The sequence below is a fragment of the Passer domesticus genome, chromosome 1, assembly GCF_036417665.1.
Source record: "Passer domesticus isolate bPasDom1 chromosome 1, bPasDom1.hap1, whole genome shotgun sequence".
In the NCBI taxonomy this organism is placed as follows: Eukaryota; Metazoa; Chordata; class Aves; order Passeriformes; family Passeridae; genus Passer; species Passer domesticus.
Genome location: NC_087474.1, coordinates 148,074,668 through 148,088,320, shown reverse-complemented (window position 1 = coordinate 148,088,320; position 13,653 = coordinate 148,074,668). Strand labels below are relative to the sequence as shown.

At 39.6% G+C, this 13,653-nt stretch overlaps 1 protein-coding gene and 1 long non-coding RNA gene across 6 annotated transcripts in view; both read left to right on the top strand.

Annotated features, from left to right (window-relative positions):
- The window catches only part of SAMD12 (sterile alpha motif domain containing 12), a 176,517-nt gene that overhangs the window by 20,794 nt on the left and 142,070 nt on the right, over window positions 1–13,653 (top strand). For all 5 annotated transcript variants that reach the window (XM_064395393.1, XM_064395412.1, XM_064395375.1 and 2 more), the window contains exon 2: window positions 3–178. In XM_064395393.1, the coding sequence (XP_064251463.1) occupies window positions 3–178 (176 nt within the window). The remainder of the gene's footprint in view (window positions 1–2; window positions 179–13,653) is intronic.
- On the top strand, window positions 5,179–12,182 carry LOC135284138 (uncharacterized). The gene is made up of 3 exons (XR_010349629.1): window positions 5,179–6,192; window positions 7,062–7,213; window positions 7,411–12,182. It is a non-coding gene; the product is annotated as an uncharacterized LOC135284138 (long non-coding RNA).

The window sequence follows — 13,653 nt, the reverse complement described above, 5'->3', positions numbered from 1 at the left end:
AGCTATCCATTGTAATCTGAATCCAAATGGTATTGATCACCCTGTCCCCACAGAAGGTATTAACCTGCAGCTTGAAGGCGAAGGAGTTGATTCGCTCGCGGTTAAGAACACCGGTGCTCCGAAAGGGCCCGAGTCAAAAGACACACCCAAGAGACAAGTGGAGCCAGAAATATCTAAGGTGGGTAGGATTGCCTTCTTATTTTGGTGAGTCTTTAAGAATACAGTCTTCTTGAAGTCCTGGCTTCAGCTTAAAAAGCATTTACCATGCTGTTAAAGTCATATAAAGGTGTAAAAATAACAGTCTGAGGAAGTGGGTGTTACAGAAGCAAGGTACTGCTTGTGGAGTTGTAGCATTTACACATCTTGGATACTGCGCTATTCTATTTTTCTCTAAATTAAGATAATTAAAGTAATGGGATCTCTCTTTTTCAGACACTGTGGAGACTTTTTCCAAATGACTTGGGTAACAAGCAGAATGGGCACAGAAATGTTTTTCTGCAGGTTTTTTTTTTTTGTTTGTCTGATTGCATATTTAATTTTTCTTGGGCCAGGTAAAGGAGGAGAAAAGTTCTACGGATATATGAATATGTGGATTTTTATATGGGTGACTGATTTTAATAATCTGTTAACTCATTTTAGGTAAAATACCAGGCCAGTTCTTCCATATCTGGTATGAACACTGAGCAAACGTAGTTTAGAAATGAGTTCCTGAAAACAAATGTGTCTGTTCTTACTCATAAACTTCTACTTCTTGTATAAATGCAGCAGACATGACTACCAAGTGGGAATGAATGTGTGTACTCAAGATACTTTGGTATAGAACAGTAATTTGTCATATTAGATATATTTTTAACTGGAATCACAGAACATTCTGAGTTGGAAGGGATCCTGCAAGGATCATCAAATCCAGCTCCTAAGTGAATGGCCCATACAGGGATTGAACCCACAAGCTTGGCATTACTAGCACCAGGCTCTAACCAAGGAAGCTGGTCTCAGGGTCAAAGGAAAGATAAGAGAATGTTATAAAATAATTGGGAAACATTCTTTAAAAGCCTTATCAGTATTTTTGATTCTTAAAGGCCTAAAACCAGGAGTTTGGGGGTAATTTCTGCAGAGTGGAAAATTGAGTCTTTATTGAATCTGACACTTAGAGAATTATTAGAGCAAATAAAATGAGTGTCTTTTTTTCTAACAGGTTCAAAAAGGCAATAGAAATTATTTCAATGACTGAACAAACAGGAGTATTTCCTACTGCCAACAGTACAATAAACCTAAAAAATAATACACATATGGTTGTGATGTATTTCACTTTTAGAATAAAATAGTATTAAACGTTTTGAGCAATTGCCTTGACAATTAAAGTTTGGTGTGAATTCTCCATTCTATTTTTTATCTAAAATATGTAGTTTAAAGTTAGTACATGATACATTCTGACTTAATGCATCAAACTAGATCCTCTATTACAGGCTTGCAACTATTACAAAACTCCTGCTACCTGCAGTCTGGTGGTCATTTATCAAGCACCTTGCTGATTTGTCATGAACCCTTGGAGAACAGGTTTATGGTTACTGCTTTGAAATATCCATTTGGTAACAAGACCACCAGATTTTGGATGGGTTTTGAGACAAAGCTCAGCTAATAAGGCATTTGCCCAGCTGTTCACAAAGGCAAGCTAACCCTGCTCGTGTTTCAACATCAGCAGATGAAAATCTGCCTGTATTGAAGGCTGAGGAGGTGTGTTAAACTTGGAGACCAAACAAGCTTGGGAGTGAATGGTAGGGCGGTAGGGCTCCCAATTGAGAATGGGCTGGTGTGTAGCTGACATGGAATACAGTCATGTCAAACTTGTCTTTGCTTGCAAAAGACTTATCCTAATGAAAAATCAGAGTGAAATACTTCAGTGATTTAATGCAAGGGAGCCTGCTGTCACTGTCTGAGCTGTGATTGTTGGACTGATGAATATAAAACAGGCTGTCCTTGCTGGAGATGGCTGGGGAAGAGGGCAAGCATGATGTTCTCAAAGTCCTGAAATCCAGTATTGGTTTTCCACATCTGATTGCAGTAGCTTTATTTAGAAAACTGGGCATGCTTCAGGTTTAGAAACAAACAAACTGAATTTTTGCTTAATGGAATAAGGTTAGCATAGTAGCATCAAGCAAATGGAATGGACTATTTTTCTAAATTTATTGCTGCCTTGTTAGTAACTTTGTCTTTTATGTGTGTATTAATTTAGTGATGTTTTTCATCTGGATTCATGTTATAGCCTGAGGTGGCCTGTCTTTTCTGGCTTGCTCTGCCTTAAATTTTAATACTGGTTTGCTTTGTCCTCCTCTAAAATGTGAGTATAGAGTTGGACTTCAGCTTGCGTAGCTTTCAGAGTTGAATTAAGCTGCCGTTAGGAAACTTCATGCATGCAATCATACATGTACAGTGGAAAGAGGAGCAGGAATTCAGGAAAATTTTGTAAATAAAACATTGTGAGAAGAGCCATTTGTTTTATATTTACATTGCACAGTTCTTTTTAAAAATATTTCTTTGCAGTCCTTTGTATTCAAGTAATATTAACACTTACCTCATATTCACAGTAGTGAGACCTGTGTTGCACAAAGCAGTCCAATGTATTGAATATAATTTAGATGCCTCCTAGGTTCTTGTTCCTGCTTTCAGCTTTCTAATTTGTCATCAAAATCACTTCCAGCACTTTAAACATGTTTTTGCTGTCCAAAGAAACAAACAAAACCTCCTTTCTAATGAACTGTGTCCTTTATTTTCTGTCCTCAGCTATGGGATTAAAGAACAGTAGTAACTCATGGGTTATAGCCAGATTTAAAGTTCCTTTTTATGGAGCTACTGTAATGTAAATATGGGAGTACAAGTCTTTGTTTCTATATTTGGGATGCAGACAACAGAAAGTGTTGCTCCAGTGAAGGATCACTCATTTATAAGTTCCTGATGAATATGGAGTTTAGTATTTATAGGCTGACTGAGGTAGAATTGTAATGGAAAATGGAACAATGATCTTAGTCTCCCTCAGCTGGTTCCCTAAGGAACCACCTTGTTACAAATATGAGCAAGTCCAAAACCAGCAAGATTATTCACAGCTGAACTAATGTCTATAATCTAGTCAGACTCTGATAATATAAAGAATATAATACAAATTAAGGAAAAGATATGAAGTGTAAAAATGCTTTATTTTTTATGTATATCAATATACACATTTTATTGATGAGTAACTGATTTTTCAGCATTCCTGGTATATAAAAACAACTCAGGCAGTTGAGTGGTCACTTTCACAGAGCAGTAAAAGTCACTGGAGAAAGCAAGGATGGTTTTTTAATATACATTTAAAAATATAAATTATTTCTTTACCACCTATATTAACCACTGTTATGTGTGTTTTGTGGAATTCTTATCTTTTTCATGGAAATGTTACTTCTGGCTCTTACATCTTGTCTGTTTGGTTTTAATTTTATAGTCACAGAGTAGAGTTCTGTTAAAAAGTGCACTCACAAAGCCTTGGTGAGGGTGAGCGTGAGACCCAAATCTGGGCTGTCACTCATTAGGAGGTTATTTATTCAGGGACTTTTCTTTTCTAAGTAAGGTGTGCATACCTGGTGACACATTTTTGTCTCATTATGTGGTAGCAGCAATAGCAAATAATAAAGGCTTTTTTATGGCAACTACTGCTGTTAGGCTTTTTATGTTGTGTTAGCAATTGCAGGTTTTTTTATTTGACTTGAGAGAAATTAACAGTCCTTTAAAATGTTCACGAAAACTATGAAAAGAAACTGGTAAAAGAAGTGAGAAGCTTTTATCTTGTCTTCTGTTGATAAGTGCTGTATAGATGTCAGTAGACTATGTTTTGTTGCAGTGTAGCTCATTAGTTCTTTTGGTTGCTTTTGCTTTCTTAAAAAAACCTCTTTTTTTTTGGAAATTATATTGAACAACACTGAAGGGCTGACTGAACTCAGTGCCAAGAAGATGAGAATTCATCTCAGTTTACTGGGCTCAGTTCAGGACTGACTGGGGTGCAGGTAGCTCCTCTGGCTTCCCTGGGAGGGATCTGCTCTCATCAGCAAGTGTTTGGGAGGAGTGGGGGGTGTCAAGCATATGGTGAAAAGGGGAAGCACAGAAGAATAAAGATTTTAAGTAATAAAGGTGTTACAGAATTCCTAGAAATATTAAAATTTTGTTTGTTATTTAAATAAAAAAATCTTGGTGCTGTTCTCTAACAAGAGACTAGGAAAAGTAATTTTCTAGAAGAATTCTCCAGGTTTTTAATCAGTAGCTTCTGCTTCACAGCTTATCCCTTTTGGTCAAGCTTATCGAATGGGTTGGATGAGAAAGACAGTATTAGGCCAGCTTGGGTGAGGCTCTAAGCAGTCTGATCCCATGGCAGGGAGCTGGAACTAGATGATCATTATGGTCCCTTCCAACCCAAACCATTCTATATCCCCCCCACCCTCACTTTTTTTTAACCTTTTTTTGCAGCTGAGGAACACCAATGCCCACTGAACTGGTGCAGTGAGGTTTTACCATTTTGAGTTGTCCTCTTGTGAGGCTTCTGGTGGCCACAGGATATGGGAAAAAGAACCCAGACTGGACTGATTAAAGTTAAGAAACATTTTGCTGTTGCAGTGAAGGTTCAGCAAAAGCCCAGCTGGGCTGTTCAGTTCCTCTAGATTTTGCTTTAAAATTGTATGTCAGGGTGTTTGAATTGCAGATCTTTGTGTGAGGTACTGACCCTGGATGGAGAAATGTTACTTTACTGATAGATAGTTTGCTTTTCTTAGTTTACTTTTGTGGATAAGTAGTTAACAGATTTCCACTGTCCACATCAGATCACCACAATGAAAGTCAATAGATTAGGTGTGAGTTTTTTTCCCTCTCCCAACTCTGACTGTGATAGTGACAAAACACCACTGACTGCATTGGGTCTTCTGTGTGACTAACAAAAATGGGCACAGAATCTCAGTGTAGAATATATCTGAAGTGGGTTTAAAAACATTTGGTAAATGTTACTATCACATAGCTGAAATAATTACACTCCAGGATAATGTGCCTTTCTAGTGTCTTATTCTGTGATTATTAGTAATACACAATAATTAGTGTGCCTGCTTCTGTCTTCATATTGAATGCACTTTTCATGTGTTGCATAGTTATAAATATCTATGGAAATTGGGGGCTGGAATGTTTGATGTGTATCTATCCCTTCCTCTCTCAGCCTGCCATTCACAATTTTGACCTCTGGCTGAAGCCTGAAGTTTCAGAACCATGCAGTGAACAAACCTCTTATTCTGAGCTGTGAAATAGCAGTGCTGGGTGACTGTGCATTTCAAGCCACATTTTGTTTATCATTCTGGGATTTCACGGGACAGAATGAAGTGCTGAAGTAACCCTACCTGCACTGCAAAATACAGCTGCTTAGTTCAGAATCTACACTCTCACAACCAAGAAAAACAAGAAACATCTCTCTCTGTTGGGGTCCTGTAAGCCAGCTTACCACGGGAGAACAAATGTCTGATTCAAAATCCAAGTATACTCTTGTAGCATGATTTTTGCCATTGCTGTATCTTCTGTTCTCGCTATAAATAGTTTAATATGAAGGCCCACATTTTTACAGCAAGGTTTCTCCATTCAGCATAAAAGATCTGGTTTCTCCTGTTCATTCTGTTCACAATGACTACATGCTTTGGGATTCTGAAAAATGTCATCTCTTCTGCTGACAGCATCCATTTGGAAGTGGGAGATCTTGACAAGTTCTGTGTTGTGCTCTGTCCAGGACAGTGAGGGAAGGGAAGAACAGGTGGAAAGGACTATTTGTGTCCTTCTCTTTTGCTCCTCATCTCAAAGTGGTACTATTTTCCTATTGGTTTTCTCCTCACAGGAAATCAAAATAATGAACTCAGACTAATTCTTAGCTCTTAGGTGGTTTAAGCAGAACAGGTGAAATTTATTCACAAAGACACTGTCGATTGACCTTCCAAACAAAAGGCCTTTATGAAGTTCACCTGTACAACCGTGCTCTCTTTATGACTTCAGTCCGTCAGGTTGTATTAGGAAGAGGAATTTGTTAGGATTTTACAGCTGGATTTTTTAACAGTTAGACTGCTACTTTCAGAAAAAACTCAATGATGAAAACACTTTGGGTAGCTGCATGCACGCAAGTGCTTGCATGTGGAGGACATCAAGGTGTTGGCCCCTGGGAAACAGTGCAGTCTGTGAGCCTGGGGTGTGCTCGGGGCTGCACAAACACACAGCAATGAGGTGGCTTCTGCTGCAGAGACAGTCCTTGTACAGGGCTGCCTTGAGCAGATGGTTACAAAGAGGCAGCTGAGAGAGCATAAGGAGGGAAGTGTAGTCTGATCTGGCTCCTGTTGTCCTGTGAAAACTATCAATGTGAAATTTGTGTTCTTTCCCATTACACTAGTGTGAAAAGGAGCAGCAATTGCAGTACATATTAGCAAACATAAGCAGTAAAAAGCTGTGGTAGTACTCCAGAAATAAGTGGGATGTTTAATACTACAGGCACATGTAGATACAGACACCTTATTTAAAACAACTTCACTTCAGGGAAAAAGAAATGTAGATAAAAAAGATGGAGTGGCTTTTAGAGGAAAAAGCAATTCCATACAGCATGTGGATGCATATTGTACTTACAGTGCCAGTTCTGCTGCTTGCCTCGTTGTGAAGCTGTTTCACAAAGCCATCCAAACCCTCTGCTTCCAATTTGAAGCTACTTTAAGGGCTTCAAAAATAAAGCAGTATTTTAATGACACAGCTGCCGTGTTGGGGAGGGAAAAATATAGAATTCCCTGGTCAAGAAAATAATAGCATTATGATTAGAGGGATTACAAAATGTACTATGGAACCAATTTAGCCTTTAAAATGGAAAATGCTCCACTGCTGACACCATAGGTCTGCGAATGGTGTATTTCACCTGAGTTATAACTCATTAATATAATATAATAAAATAAGATATTTTATTAATCTGACTCATATGTTTGCTGGCAGTTGCTGTAGTCACTAGAGAATCACAGAACTGTTTGTTTTGGAAGCAGCCATAAAGATGTTCCAGCCACCTTGGCATGGGAAGGACCAATTTCACTGGACCAGATTGCTCTGAGCTCCATCCAGCCTGGCCTTGAACACTTCTGGGGATGGGGCATCCACAGCTTCTCTGGGCAACCTGTGCCAGTGCCTCACCCTTCCAGTAAGCATTTTTTTCTAATATCTAATCTAAACCTATTGTCTTTCAGTTTGAAGCCATTCTCCCTTCTCCTGTCAGTACATGTCCTTGTAAAAAGTCTCCTCCATCTTCCTTGGAGGCTCCTTTCAGGTACTGGAAGGCTGCAATTAGGTCACCCAGAGCCTTCTCTTCTTCAGGCTGAATAATCCAAATTCTCCCAGCTTTTCCTCATAGGAGAGGTGCTCCAGTCTGCTGATCATCTTGGTGACTTCCTCTGGACTCACTTCAACTGGTCCATGTCCTTCTGTGCTGGGGACCCCAGAGCTGGATGCCGCACTGCAGGTGCAGCCTCACCAGAGCAGAGTAGAGGGGCAGAATCACCTCCAGCTTTCTCTACAAGTGGGAATTTTTGTCCTTTCCATTTTGAAAAATAACATAATTGTGGAGAACTGGGAGTGAGAAGTGTCATAGTCACAAAAGCAGTGTGGGACTGTGGTAGTGTTGATAACGTGTGGAAGGGGTTTCTTGGGATATCACCACTAAGAAGGGGAGGAATTTCCTTAGAAGAGCCTGGAAAAGGGTGGCCTGGGGTAGAGTGAGGTCTGTCTTTCCCTGAGTTTCTGTGGGTAGAGTTCAGTTTGCTGATGAGGGCATCTTAAATTACATGTCTGTGTGTAAGCTAGGCATGTAAGCTCCTCTTATATTTGGTGGAATCTCATCAGCGTGCTCAGAGGAGCAAGAGAGGGGTCAGGCTCAGTCTGAAGTGACACTGCTCACCTGAAGCTGTCTACATTGTGGGGATTGTTTTGACACTTGAGTTTAGGTGTTTGGATCTCAAACTTGGTTCTTTCCTCTCCCTTACTGACTAACCAGCCTCTGCATTTGATATTGCAATGGTTATCCATGTCTGATGGAGGTGAAACCTTGCATTAGGAGAAGATATTTCACAAGCTGCATTTACCTCAAGTATCATACTTGGAACAATTAGGATGGACTACTCACATATATATGGTTATGTTCAAAATTATATTCTGGCAAGTAAATACCATGTAATCTGAAAAAAAAAGAGTCTTACCTTTTTGATTAAAAGCATATTATTGGAGTGTGTGTGTTTCATTTTTATTCTCTTAGTTTAATTGGTCTTGGACTTTTAGAAGGCTGTTGCTCCTCTCTAAAGTGAAGCTCTTGCTGTCTGGCTCAGTTTACCCAAATATAGAAGAATGTTGATAACTAGGACCAATTAAAACTATTGTTTTGGTAGAAATCTGAGATATGGAATAAATTTGCTAGCAAAATTTTATCTCTTACATGTGTATGTATGTTTGATTGGTTGTTCAGGTCAGGCTGTCTGAGAGTAACAAATGCAGCAGCACATTTGCTGCTGTTCCCATTCTCCTCCATGGGACAGGTTCTCAAGCTGTTTTCCATAGTGATTAGTGGTAGAGGCTTGCACTGGTGCTTTGTCATGGCTCTGGTTTTGACTGGAAGTATTTGGTGAATGGAGACTGAAGTAAAGTGGTGTTTTGCTCTGAGGGGCCTCTAGGCACTGCACAAATGCCAAAAATAATGACCTCTGATGCCAGGGAGGATTTTCAATATTCTCTTGTGTTATACTTTTCAAATGCCAGTTCTTTTTAGGTGTTTCTGAATGTGGACTTTAGTCAGAAGTGTTTTGATTTTATCTAAATTCTGCAGTCAACTGGAGATTATTGTGTTGCTGATGTACCACTGTGGGGAGCAGGGAAACAGCTCTCAAATGTTAAAGCATTAATTTTCTCTGATGCTGTGTATCATCTGTGGGACAAGCAGAAGATAAGATGAATGTTGTGTTTAATGAGAGACAATTCTTCCCTTCTCCTTTTTAGTTTTTTTGACCAACTCATTTTTAAGTACCATGGGGTTTCCTTGGCTGTAATGCCATTAAGTGAAACTTTGATATAGTGATTTAGCCTGGGGATGGCTTTAAGTGCCTGTGTCCTACTTCTAGTACTTCTGTGCTTCTAATAATGTTGATGGTGTGCTTTTATATTGTCATTAGCTGCTCTTGGAATTTGCAGGGCTACTTAAAAAATGAGAATGATGTCCAAATATGACAGACTCTTGAAGTGAGAGAAGCATTGCAAGTGCACAGTGAGAGGGCAGCTGGAGTGAGGAAGCAGTACAATAGCGTGTTTCTTTGAATTTGGGAGGTGCTAGTGTGCAGCTGAGACCTTTGGCACCTTTGGTGAGGAAATTTTCCTATCTGACCATCCAGGAGCCACTCTGGGAGTCACACCAGCATGACTTGAGCTGGGACCGAGGCCCCTTCACAGCCACACTCCCCACACTGAAATGGTCAGACCAGGCTTCCTTACTACCCCTAGCCTGTCTTTCCATAGCAGAATCTCAGACATGCAGATACTTAAAATAATTTCATCATTGTGCAATAACAAAATAACAACTCGAGCTGCTGTCTCTTCGGAAGGAGCCCAAACAAAGGAAACCCTGGGCTTCTATATCCTTATGGTCTAAGCAGAGGAAAGTCTGTGCTCTTCCTGCTGAGTCACTGGCTCCTGCTGTGCCTCTGAGTCACCTGGCTGGTGCCACAGGTCCCTGGGCCCTTTGCTATGCAAAGGGTCGGTGCCAGTTCTCAGCCTCTGGCCTCAGGCTCCTGCCACCCAGAGCTCAATCTGTAGCTCTCACTGCAGCTGCTCACCCAGCCACCTGTACTGAATGTATTCCTGAGCACTTGGAAAAGACAAATACTACTGGTGATAGTGGCATGAAACATCACAAGTAAATTTCCTTTTGGAGATTAGGGCATGTGTATCCAGTTCTATCAACAAATCAACTGTTTAAGAAGAGAAAATAGATGATGTATTAGGTTTTTTACTTTAGCTTTTGAACCGTCTCTTGTTCTGTTTGTGCAAAGTTGTGATGCTTTCCTATTCTCTGAATATTCCACCTGCCTTCTTCAGTCTGCCACCCTGTCAGACCGTACAGATTGACACATAGCCATCTCCTGCCTGCCAATTCAGTCTCCACTTTATCTGCCAAGCTGATTTTGTCACCCTAAAGCCTAGATGAGGAGTGTCTTTCCCCTCCCTAGATGATAAGTGTCTTTTCTCATCTATACCCCTGTGGAGAGCTAAGAGTTAATTTGAGTCAGGGTTAGCTTCAACTGTTAAGACTAATGTAATATTTGATTTTGCTTTGCAAACTGTTGGCTGAAATGGGAGATGCTGATCCTCATCCCTGTGGTGCAGTGCTGCTAAACCCTACCACCTATGCCTGCTTCAGAATTAATAACCAGCAGAATGTGTTTGGGGCTTCCCACAGTCTGACTGTGAGCGTGCAGTGGGAGAAGCTCAGCATGGATTCCAAGAGACAGCCATGCCCATCTCGTGTCCCTCAGCAGCTCACAGATGTGACCCTTCTTGCAACCTCAAGAGCTGCAACAGTAGAAGCAGCGAGAGTGTGCAGCCCTGGCTGCTGGGAACTCTTTGGGTTACAGGAAGCTGTTACATTGGCCATTTTTGCTAATGCAAACATTAATTTCCTGCTTACACAACTTCTAGCAGTCACTAAATGGTCTGGAGCATCAATTCTTGCATCTCTCTTACCTCCTAGTTCCTTACCCAGAGATCATAGTTGTTACTGATAGGGGCTGTTGCCAGAGGATTGACTTGGTAGAATGAATATTTCTAATTCTACCAATCTAGGAATTAATATTGTGATGAGGCATCAAGCTGCACTTCTGGGGTTAAATGTGTCTTTAATATGCATATCTAAAAATAGAAAACCTTCAGCACTGAATAAGGTAGAGTTACTGCATATCTTGAGGCCTTTTTCTATCTTTAACAAAGAAAATTTCGTAAGTGGGTATTATGTTCTGCCAATTTTCCTTTTTCTTCTAATGTCTGTAAGTGCATCCATCAACGTTGCTGACCTAGACACCCTCTACTTTTTTTGCCTTTTTTTCCCTTGCTTTAAACAGAAGCATGACAATAGAGTCTGTACCTAATGGTTTTAGAACTGCTATTAATCCATCTTTCATTCAAGGCCGATTGCTTTCAATCTTAGCAGCATGCTTTAGATTGTGAAAGATGTTGTGAATGTCTTTTCATTATTAAAGGGCAGATGTGACTGAACTTCAGCACACCTATGCTGAAAATACAGTCTTCTATCTAAATAAAGCTTGTGGTATGTTTGAAGATGTATTTTTAAATAATCAACATTCTTATTGAGTGAATAAAAAAAAATTCTGGAGGTAAAGGCTATCACAATAATATGTTGTTCTTCAGATATGACTGTCTCAAACTTACTTCTCTTTTAGTAAGTTGGAACTTTTGCATTGTTTTTAGGTTTGTCCTGAAGAGCAAATAGCTTGTGAGAATTGTTGACATTTCAGCATTAGATGGTAATATCTGAAGTTGATGAGGAAAACTGAGACAGGATGAAAAATGAGCTAACCTGCAAGTGTACTAAACTTTCCTGAACCTTTATTGTTGACTGTAGAAGAAGAATGTGAAGTGCTTGTTAGGATTCATGCTTATTTAACTGTCACCATGGTTTTCTTTCTCTGTAGGGAAGGCTACTTTGTGGCTTGCAAACTGTAGTTAATGGTCCATAGTGACTGGTAGCAGATTATTTTGGAAAAGTTTTTTGTCTGAATAATTATCAGCTCTGTTTTTCCTAGATGCTGTTTCATGTTCTCTTACTCTCTCTTGAAATAATTTAGTATTGGAAGGTCTTATTTTTTAGAGTATTTTCTAATGGGAGAAAAAAAATAAAGAACGGTGCCAAATAAAATGCTTATATCAGGTAAGTGTTCAGCATGTTGATTAAACTGTCAAATTCAGAGGAAATTCAGTTAGTTGTATATGTCCATTGTAAATACTGCACCTTCTGCTTTTTACTGTGAAGAAAACAGTATAAGATAGTACCTATGTGTTTGGTTCTGGTTTTTTGTTTTGGTTTGGGTTTTTTCCTGTTGACCTTTTATTGTCTGCTCTGATTTCCAGATTACAAAGAACGCAAGAATGCTGATATAAGCCAAGAAGAAAGGAAGTTGTCTTAGATTGTTGATTCATAAAGAAGACTGTACAGTGTAGTCAGGTTATGTGAGCAGGGCTGACTTTTGTAGGGGAAAAAAACCCACACCAGAGTGCATGCTATTATTGCTTTACAGTATTTTATGCAAAATGTAAGTGATTTCTAAAACCACAAAATAAACTGAACAGATGAAATTGAATTTGAAAATTAAGCTAGCTTTTCTCTGCGAGGCACAGTGATGACAAAACTGGGTCATTGTTGATGAAATTCTCATTTAACTCTTTTCTGCATGTTCATCACCTTCTTCCTCCCGAACCCTCTCCCATGGTTGGGTTCTTGTTCTGGATTTGTGGATTGTTGTACTGTCATGTGTTGCCACAAACCTGCTTCCTTTCAGGATCTAACAAAGGCTTCTACAAGACTGGAGAGGAGATGGTGTGCAGTGGAAGTGTGTCCTAGCTGAACTAAGCTGATGATGGAGCACCCCATTTAGTGATGTAGCACATTTCAGTCCCCAGCCCCTACTTGCTCTCATTTTACTGAGTTGGCAACTCAGCTCTTGACTTCAGTAGTTGATCAGTTTTTCATCCACCTGAATTATCTCATTTTGGCTTTTATTAACAATAGGGTGCTCTGTACTGACAAAGCAACCAGTGAGAGCTGTCCCCTTTGGCAACATTTCCTTGTTAATTTGGCTTATTTTAATCACTTTGCCATGATGGCAGTAGTTAGGGATAGTACTGCTTTGCTGCTTTTGCTGCTAGGAGGAAACTCTGTGGAAGTGCAATCTTGATAGAGCTAGTGGATGACTGAATCAGATTTGGAGGATGAACAGGGGATATCAGGGTTAAGAGAAGTGAAGTTAATAACCAAATATATTTTGATTTTGCACTATTTCACCATCTTTACCAAATACTTCAGTTTGTTCTAATGCAGAAGAGAATTGGATGATCTTATAATGAAAGTCTGAAAGTATTTCTTATTCAGAGAAATGTAGCAACCCTCTGCATCCAGTGTTAAAATTATGTGAACAGGATAGTGGGATACAGTGGAATTATCCATCTCGTACACTTCAATATATGATTGAGCTCAATGTATAAAAAGAAAAAGCCATGGAAATCATAGGCTGCCTGCAGGGATAGTGGGTGCATGGTGGAGATTGGACAAGGTAGCAAGTTATGGGCAGCAAGACAGAATTTGACTGCAGAGGATGAAATGTAGTACAAAGGAAGAATAATTTCTAGAATGAGTCTGAATATCCCACTGTATTTATAAATCTTAGACTTGAGGAAGAGGTAAAAACAGGAAATTGTTGCTGCTGCATACAAATACAGAAGAAGAATAAGGCTCCTGTGCTGGCATAAGCAAGTAGGACTATGAAACAAGGCAGAACTTGAAACTTTCCTACCTATTAGAAAGTTCCTCTCATA